At 40.3% G+C, this 10002-nt stretch overlaps 1 protein-coding gene across 1 annotated transcript; it reads left to right on the top strand.

Moving 5' to 3' along the window:
* Nucleotides 1-414: 414 nt before the first annotated feature.
* On the top strand, nt 415-9215 carry MONOS_937 (putative Protein tyrosine and serine/threonine kinase; the record flags this gene model as incomplete). Its single annotated transcript, XM_067879863.1, has 1 exon — nt 415-9215. Exon 1 carries the CDS (start codon nt 915-917, stop codon nt 9213-9215), a length of 8301 nt encoding a protein of 2766 aa, XP_067728560.1. The 5' UTR covers nt 415-914.
* Between the last annotated feature and the right edge of the window lie 787 nt (nt 9216-10002).

Here is a 10002-nt window from a genome sequence, read left to right as displayed (position 1 = left end):
TGAATTATTTCCACAATCAGACGCAACAAATTCATTTCAATGTTCAAAATAAATTAAAAATAAAATTATTGTATTCAAACATGCTCAACGATCCATCTAAAAGGTTTTGAAATTCTAACGTTTTTCTTTTCCATTCTTTTCTATTCTATGCTTTTCTTTTTCTTTTTTCTTTTTCTTTTTCTTTTTCTTTTTCTTTTTCTTTTTCTTTTTCTTTTTCTTTTTCTTTTTCTTTTTCTTTTTCTTTTTCTTTTTCTTTTTCTTTTTCTTTCTTTTTTTTTCTTTTTTTTTTTTCTTTTTCTTTTTCTTTTCTTTTTTTTTTTCTTTTTTTTTTTCTTTTTCTTTTTCTTTTTTCTTTTTCTTTTTCTTTTTCTTTTTCTTTTTCTTTTTCTTTTTCTTTTTTCTTTTTCTTTTTCTTTTTCTTTTTTCTTTTTCTTTTTTCTTTTTCTTTTCTTTTTTTTTTCTTATTTCTTTTTCTTTTTCTTTTTCTTTTTCTTTTTCTTTTTCTTTCTTTTTTTTTTCTAATCAAATTTTTCTTGACTTTTTAACTTATATTTTTCGGGATGCAAAACACTTCTTCTTCTCCTTCTTTTTCATTTATTCATAAATTCACGATTCAAAAATCTTTTTAATTTATTTTTCAAAAGGCTTTTCATTTCCAATAAAACTGAGAAAGGAGAAAAAATGATATTCAGAGAATTAGATTCTTTCTGTAAATGAAAATCAATATTAAACAGGTTCTTTTTTTCACAACGATTCAGAAATTCTTTAAGATGATATTTACAGAAATCTGAACACATTTTGTTTTGTGCAGTTGTCTTCCATTTTGTTTTTTTAATGATATTTAGATCAAAACCCCATTAGCAGCACATTTGTTTCAAAACAGTTCACATATCCTCCTTAGTATATTATGCACAATGAATAAACCACTTCCGCAAACATTATTTATCATTATTGTTTTGTTAAACTGTTTCTTTTCAACTGCTCATTGCAATGAAGCAAATAAAAATAAATTTTCTCAAATTATCACAAAAAGTTATTCATTGAAAGATGAGCAATGCAATACTCGTGTTTCATCTTGTTTCAAAAATGAAGAGTACTTTTTGTTAAACAAAATACAATTATCTTCATCAGAGACAAATGATATCCAAAATTTTTCTGAAACAGAAAATACTCCAACAATTGGCTGTTTTAGTCAGTTCAGAATAGATGATTGTTTGAAATCAAACACATATGAAATCATGAAGTTGAGTTGTGTGAGAGGAGAAATGATCTTGCTGAATTCTTCATTATTTGTCAGAGAAATAATTCTTGCCCAAACAAGCACCCCTTCCTTGTCGCTTAAAAGAGATGCATCGGAACTGTCAATGCATAATTGCTTTCTTGAATTATTCCCAACGCTTGCTGTCTCTCCTTTTGAGTGTTCAAATGGAATTGTCAATTTGATTAATATCTCCATCATAAACACAGTGCAAAGCGATATTTTGCCTTCTCTTGTCTCAACAAGCTCCTCTTCAATTTCTTCAACAGGATCAGTTCTCATTTCTTTCAGCTCGTTTTCATCGTTTTCATCTCAATTCGGAAACCCATTCATTGCAGATATCAATTTTTCGTTTTCTTCTGCTTCACATTGTTGTTTCCACAACATTTCCACTCAAAACAACAACATGCACTCAAAACACTTGCGTTCTAATCAAGAAAGCAAAATTGAAAACTGCTTCATCACTGCTTGCATTTGTCCGTTTTATGGAGTGATTATTTCAGGTTCACTAGGTTATGGTGATTTCTCCTCCACAAACACTTCTTTTATTCGTTCTCTAAACACCTATTCTCACAAGAATTATTCAAATACAACGCAATCATTTACAGAAGGTGATATAGCATTTGAAGATTGTACTTTTTCTGAATGCAGCGCTCTTCATGGAGGTGCAATTGCGGTAAGCGAAAATGCCAAGCTCACTGTTGAAAAATGTGTATTTTCAGAATGCATTGATACGTTTCAAGAAATATTTGCATATGGAGGAGCTGTTTTCAGCAATGGAAGCAATTGTGAGATTACAAACTCTTCATTTTCCAAGTGTGCAGGAATAGGATTGAGTTCAATTGGTGGTGCATTTGCACACATTTCAAATCGATTTTCTTTGATTCTTGGCTGTTCTTTTGAGAACTGCTCAGCAGCTTATGGAGGAAGTGTTGCATGGTATACTGGAGGAAGTGGATCAATTTACAACTCTATCTTCAAAAATAGCAAAGCATTGACATATTATGCTGGAACAATATTTCTTCAAGTTCACAAATATGATTTTGAAATATCAAATTGTTATTTATTTAAAGGGGATGCTCAAATAGGAGCAGGTGGCTTTGATGCTTCAGAAAATGTCAATAATAAGAGTCTTGAAATACAGTTTTGCCTATTTGAAAACAATACAGTTCAGAAATCAACTCATACAGCAGATATTTTTATTGGATCTTGTTACAATGATCGTACAATTAAAGAACACATCATTTCCTGTTTTTCTTATTCAATGGCTCCAAGAAAAGTTGTTCTTTGTGCTGAATATGCAGGACCCTGTAATGATAAAGGTGTTGCATATGACTCATATCTTCCATCTCCTCAGCCAGAAATACACATTAGCAATTCTGGAAGCGATGTGAACACTTGTGGAGGAGCAGGTTCGGAATGCCAAACGGTGGAATATGGAGTAACAAGATGGAATTCATATTTGAAACAGAATGTTTTGATGTCCAGTGAAGAATTCGAAGAAGACATTATTGAAATTGGCTGGAGGAATATTGTTCTCAACGGAATAGAAAGCAGCAAATCAGCAATAAAATCCCTTGAGATTTCGCTCACAGATCATCTCATCTCCATCGGCAATGGTTCGCTGAATGCAAAAAGGATTTCTTTTGTTTGTGTGTTTAACAGATCAGTAATAACAGTCGAGTCATCTGGTTCTCTGCAGCTGGAATTATGCTCTTTCACAAAAAGTGCTGAATCGAATCAGCCTTCAACTCAACCTCTTATTTATGCTGAAAATGGATATGTGACAATTGAGTCCGTAAATGTATCACAGTTTATGTTTTCACAAGGATGCGCTTTTGCAACTTCCGACTGCAAATCCATCACTATTTCGAACACTTCTTTTTCAGATATCGAATGTGTGCAAAATGGTGGATGTTTGAGTGCATCATGGAGTGAAAGATCAGATGGAACATTTTCAACTTCAATAAACAATTGCATCTTTAAGCGTTGCAGGGTGGTTACAGATGGAAATGGAGGAGGAGCATTGTTCCTCTCACTGCAAGATTCGTACGCTGCAACCATTTCATCATGTTCCTTTGAAGAATGCAAGGCACCTTTTGATATACATGAAGGATACGGAGGAGGAATCTTTCTGGATCTTGGTCATTCAGATGCTGCATTTGCCATCACCTCTCCTTCTTTTTCTGTGGAAAAGCCTAACAAAGCGAAACACGGAAACGACTTGTTTGTCCAATCACCAAATCTCAGAGAATCTATCACAAACGAAACACTTCCATTTGCCTATGCACTGGGGCACAACTCCTTCGACAGTTTGCAAGGGTTCACTGGGAATGACCACAAGCATTCAATTCCGTTGGTTTTGTTTTTGGAGGATGTTGGACAAACAATCCATGTTAGAAGCAATGACGGTGTTGATACTGTGGTGTGTGGATTCTCGGATTATCCGTGTCACTCGCTCAATTACTGTGTGGGGAGGTTAAATGAAGAAAACGCAAAGACAGTAGCTGTTCTTGCCTCAGCAACAATTGAAAACGAAACGACACTGCACAATTTGGATTTGAAATCATCAAATACTTCAAAAGCCGAAATCACTTGCATCAAGTCGCTGCAGGCCTCAACAAGAAAAGTGATGGCTTCAACAGGGGATGTGTCCGTCGAATTGATCCACTTTTTGCTTCCTTCTTCATTTGATACTGAGATCGAAGCCTTGATATTCTTGTCTTCTGGAGGAATGCTGACGATGAAATCTTGCTCATTCGGGATGCAACAAGGCGAGCTCGGCCAGATGGGTTACTGGCTGTTTCAGATTTGTGGAGGAATACTAAATATCGACAGCTGCACCTTGAGTTCAGACTGCCTTCAGCGCGCGCCCATAGCCGTGTGCGAGAGCAACACAAGCACTCAAGCAACAATCATTTCATTGAATGTGAAAAACACAGATATTGGTAATCATCCTCTTTTCCATGTGATTCCAACATCAGCAGCAAAACTCCTGAATGGTGCCACAACGAGCAGCGGGATCATATCTCTTGTTTCATGTTCTTTCCAAGGGATGGTCCGTGCAAATGCAAACAGTGCAGTGCTGTTTTCATCCCATATTTCAAGCTGTGTTAAGTGCTCCCATTGGAATGTCACGAATGTCAAAGGCACTCAGAGTATCGAGGGAGGCGCGATGAAAGTTGTAACTGATGCTGATGGCCAATTCAAGATGGAAAACGCAACATTCACAAAATGTTGCGCTGAATGTGAAACAGACGGAAAAGGAGGAGGCATCTATTTTGACTGTTCGGCTTCCAATGTGTTCTCCTTCCAGCAGATGACCTTTGATCAGTGCTCTGCAAAACACGGGAAAAATATGTTCTTTCTTTCATCAGACCTGAATGTTTCCATCACAAACCAGTCTTTAGCGCTTGAAGTGAGTGAGACAGCAAGCGATACAAATCTGTTCATCGGAAGCGACTCCACAAAAGCAAACTTCGATCTGTGCCGATTTCTGATTGGATTTGCTTCTCAAGAAATTCATCTCAGCAAGAACAGCGGCTGGGATGTTCTCCGCTGCGGGAGCGAGAGCGAGCCATGCACAACAATGCAGTACGGCCAGAAGCATTTCTGTGCTTCAGATAATCCAGCACAAGCAAACATGAGTATTTTCCTCGTCGTCGATGAAGTTCAAGTGGATTGCGAAGTCGACATTTCAAACAATACTCTGACCTCTTCCGATATTGACTCTCACTCTGCTCTGTTATTCGCAGCAGCCATTTCGCCGCAACCAGGAAAGCAGCAACATACTGACTCTGTGCTGACAAACACTGGCACATGCTCCCTCTTGAGCATCGATGTCTGTTGTGATCATGGCTCAGGATGGAACCAAACATATTTGATAAGCACTGCTGCTGGCGCTTTCTCTGCTCAAAGTTGCTTGTTTACCAGCACCTCTGGCACAGCAATTCCTTATTGTGTCGTTGCCTGCTTTTCTGGTACTTGCGAATTGTCGCTTTGCTCATTTCAGTCCATCAAATGCGAAGGTCACATCTTCATTGCATCGTGCGGAAGCAGTTCTATCTTATCAAATGTCTCAATGAGTAATGTTGAACTCATGGGCAAAAGCATTGTGGAAGTGTTGCCGCAAGTGATGCCGCCAGCAATGACACAGGAAATCAACGAAGACATTTGCCCAACAGTGCAACTCAAATGCTGCACCCTTCACTCGCTTCTTCAAAGTACCCCTTCTGAACCCTCCATCATCAGCTCCTCTGGCAGCCAGCCTTTTAGCGTGTCTGCCCAAAACACATCCATAAAGAACTGTGGAAGCAGCCAAAGTGAGAGCGGAGGATGCATAACCATGAGGTTAGATGAAAAAGCATTCTTTCACTGCTCTTTATCCACAATCTCGGAGTGCTTCTGCTCTGCGACTGGAAGGGGAGGCGCAATATTCCTGGATTGCTCATCAATCACGAGCGATAGCGCGCTGCCTTTCCTCTTCAAAAACATCACATTCTTGGAGAACAAGGCTTTCAGAGGAAGAGACATATATGTGAGATGCTCCAATGTGGAATCCCAAATAAGGAGCGAGCTATTCCAGCTCGACTTCAGGCCACCATACAACCAGGAGCTCGCCATTTGGGGATGCACTGCACAAAACTATGCTGACGAGCAAGATCTCTTGCTCCTCGTAATTGTATATCAGAGTGAGACAATATTTACCTCTTCTTCAGCAGACAACACCTCAGATTCACGCCAGTGTGGAGCTATCAATGCGCCCTGCTCTTCCTTGAATATTGCATTGTCTCACATCATTCCTTCTGTTTACAGCAACTTGCTCGTTGACGAGGTTTCTCTGGTTTCTGGTGAAATAAGCATCCATGATGTCTCGATCAAGTCGCTGGAGCAGGAAAGCGACAGAGGGACAATCCTCCTGAACAGGAGCATTGAGAGCAGGATGAACAGCCTTCTCACGTGTGCATCCAGAGTGAAAATCGAATTTCTGAAGTTCATGTTCGGAAGCGCGTTTTCTTCTCCACACCCCAGCTTATTATCCCTGACTGATGGCAGCTTGTCAATTACAGATGCACTCTTCTCCCAAGATGATTCGAATGATTATCCTGAAATGAAATTGAACTGCACCATCATTCTCGTGGAGAATGGCAGGCTGCTGATCAACGAATGCACTTTTGCTTGCCTCCATCTCAGTTCTTTATGCGTGGAAGCAAGAGGGGGACAATATTGCTCATTTATGAACTTGAACATTTCTGATGTGAATTCTGGTGCGTTATTGGATTTCCGCAATCTGGCGAACCTCTCCATGCAGCAGGTGCTTATTTCCAGTTGTGAACTTGAACAATCCGCTCTGATCCTTCACAACTGCAAAGATTCTCAGCTCCAAAAAATTCAAGTCAGAAATGTTGAGAGCAAAGCAAGCTTGATTGCGTTTTCCTCAGATGGTTCTGGTGCTTGCTCGAACATCCGGTGCTATCATTCCGAATTTGATGCCATATCTGTGCTGTCTGGCTCCTTGCTTTCCATCGAATGCCAAGATGCAAATGTCGAGATGAACAATCTGTCATCGACAAAAATAGTGCTGACAAATGGTTGTGCTGTGAACCTTGTATCTGCAAATTCCTCATTAAGTATCAGGCAATCATCGTTTCAAAACATATCCAGAGATTCAATGGGCCCATGCTGCCTGGCTGCTTCACTTTCATCACCATCGTTCGAATTGGAGAACTGCTCATTCAGAAAATGCGTCTCTCCCTCAGATAAAGGGAGCATCTCTGCTTTATCTGGCCAATCCAATGCAAGCATAACTTCGTGTGCATTTGATGGAGAAACTGACCCACAACAACTCAGATCCAATGCAGATTCATTCAAAGGTTTGTGCAAGTGGAATGGCTCCATGATCGATCTTCTCAATTGCTCGGGAGCAACAAAAGATACAACAGTTGCCAATTCGTCCAAGGGAGGACTGTCGATCTCTGGCGGAAACATTTCTATTCAGTTTGGGATGTTTTCTGGCAACAATCCAAACGCTGCTGGATACCCATCCATCAGAAACAACGTTATCTGTTCACACAACGCACTCCTGAACATCGTCAGCCTCAAGGGAGGAGATGGCTTTCTCCCCAACACCTCAATGTGGATTGCAGGCGACGATTGCATTCTTGCAGGCTTGGCCTCAGAAAGGTTTTCTCCATTCTTCATCCCACAGCTGCACTCAGTTAACTCACATATCCAAGGCGATGCACTTTCTCTGGATCTCATCGGCTCTTTACTCCTCCCCTGCCACCTGTTCCTCCAGATCGATTTTATCGAAGGCTCCCTCCATCAACTCAAGACATATCCGCTGCAAGCAGAACTCTTTGAAAATGAAACAGAAATCCATGCAGTCATCCCAGCCTCAATCGTGACTTCGGTGCCTGACACCACAGAAGTGGCTGTAAGCATCCTATTTGGAAGCCCAAATGCTACAGCATCTACAGCACAATTTATTTTGAAGAACAGGAGCGAGATTGTGCAAAAAGAAGATGAAAGAATCGTTGAAGGAGGAAAAGAAGGGAAAACATCATGGGCTATGAAAATTGCAGTGATATTTGTTGTTTTGTTTTTGATTGTTCTAATCGTTGCAGTTGCCTTTATTGTTCGATGGAGAAAGCAGAAGAGACGGACAGAAGAGCTTGAGGTGATTGTGGAAGAAACAGTGAAAAAGGATCCAAAACTGATTGAGATGGTGACGATGGAGATGTCTCCTGAGGAGCAGTGGAGGAAAGCAGAGAGAGAGGCAGAAAAGAAGAATGAAGAAAGAATGAAGAAGAGGGGGTATGAGAAAAGTTTGGGACATTCAGAGTCTTCAGAGCATCTTCTCTCTGAAAGTGGATCAACAGAATACATTCTGGGGAGAGATTCAGACAAGATCCCTCAATGGGCTCTGGAGAAGGTTGATGAGAAAGAAGAAGAGGAAGAGATAAGAAAGAGAACACCATCACCTTCCATCTCATCCACTTCAACAACAGACACTTCAGACACTGAATCCACTTTTGTTCGAAGGGAAGATCTGTGTCCAACAACCTCGTCGATGTCTAATCTGGTGGATGCAATGGCCTGCTCATCCCCCCATGAAAAGTTGATTGTTGATCTGAGGGATTCTTTGTTCATGCTGCTGCATGGAAGAAATGAGAAGAAAGAGATGGCGATTGGCTCTCTGCAAGAAAGAGAGATGACAGCTGCCCAAATCCTGTTCTGGGTGGCTAATCTTGCACTTCACTCCTTTGAAGACGAAGAAGATGAACTCTCTTCGCTGGCCAATCTCAGCCCTCACATTGTTCTCTTTTCCGAGCACATGGTCATATGCATTGCACTTCATTCCGATTGCTCCTCAGACTCAGACACTTCATCCATCTCTTCATCAACTGTTGTCACATCAACATCTGATTGCTCCACTGTGAACAGAAATGGGAAAGACTCGCCACCGCCATCATCAGCATTTGAGGATGAGGATGATAATAGAAAAGAATGTATGAGATGGAAGGCGCCAGAACTGCTAATCAACAAAAAGATGGGAGCAACAAAGGAATCAGTTGTGTTCTCGATCGGGATAATGCTGTGGGAGTGTCTGACGCTGGAGATCCCGTTTGGGGAGTATGAGGCAGAGGTGGCGGGACAGAAGATTGTGAATGGGGAGAGGCCAAATATCGACAGGACCTGCAGTTCGTCTTTTGCCAGTGTGGCAAAGGAATGCTGGTCGCGTGCACCTGGAGACAGACCATCGCTCGAAAGCCTCAAGAGGATCTTCATTCAGCACTTCCCTGCAGGCGCTGTCATGCTCACAATGTCTGATGCTGTCGACTTCGAGGCTGACACCGATTATGGATATCGTGGCAGCTTCCTTCCCCAATCTGCCACTGCTTCATCAAATGCAACAGCAACAGTAACACACGCAAACACACAACACAATTGCTAAGCAAGCATGCTCCTAATGATTCCTCGATTCAGTAACGCTCTTGAGCCTTGCTAACAGTGAAATGCTTATTTTCTGTTATTCGCTCATAGGATTCAAAATGATACAATTCCCAAGAATGCTTCAAAGCAAGTCTTTGAAGAGACTGAAATTACAAATTCGCCAAAACACAGCCAGATATATAGTAGCATCAGATCATTCATCTTTCAGTGCATTCCATTGGGTATTTGAATGATCAGCAGCAATCTGCAGGTGCAAATCAGCAGCTTTTGTTTTGAAAAATGAAGTTGATAGTTAAAAATGAAGCGCTGTCAGAACACTTCCAATCGAAAAAGAAGGAAAGTCATGCATATGAATGAAACGATCACAATTATTATCAAAGAAAAGTCAATTCTGAAACAGGTGAAAAAAACCGTTGAAAATTCTGTTGTCGCAGCCGAGATGCTGCACACCAGTTGTTGGAATATCCTCGATTCATTTGTTGTGTTTTGTTGAAAGTTTCATCGCTGTTATAATTATTGTTATTATTTTCGAATTATTTTTCTTTTGAGTATTTTTTGATGTTGGGCATCGAGTTGCTTGCTGCTCCATCTCATCAACTTGCTGGACTCTTTGCTCAATTTCCAATTCAGATCAATTTATAAAAAAAACTTTCTGCAATATACCTGTCATATTTGCCTTTATCTCTCGACTCAACAATCCATGAAACTGCGTAGCTTCTTCTTCAAATGATCACAATCCCCAATTTCATTGACCTCTCAAAACTTCCTTCGATTTTCCTTTTCCATTA

This window comes from Monocercomonoides exilis (assembly GCF_001643675.1).
Source record: "Monocercomonoides exilis strain PA203 chromosome Unknown scaffold19-1596985, whole genome shotgun sequence".
In the NCBI taxonomy this organism is placed as follows: domain Eukaryota; phylum Preaxostyla; order Oxymonadida; family Polymastigidae; genus Monocercomonoides; species Monocercomonoides exilis.
The sequence above is the reverse complement of the archived record's forward strand: the minus strand, read 5'-3'. Positions and strand labels throughout refer to the sequence as shown.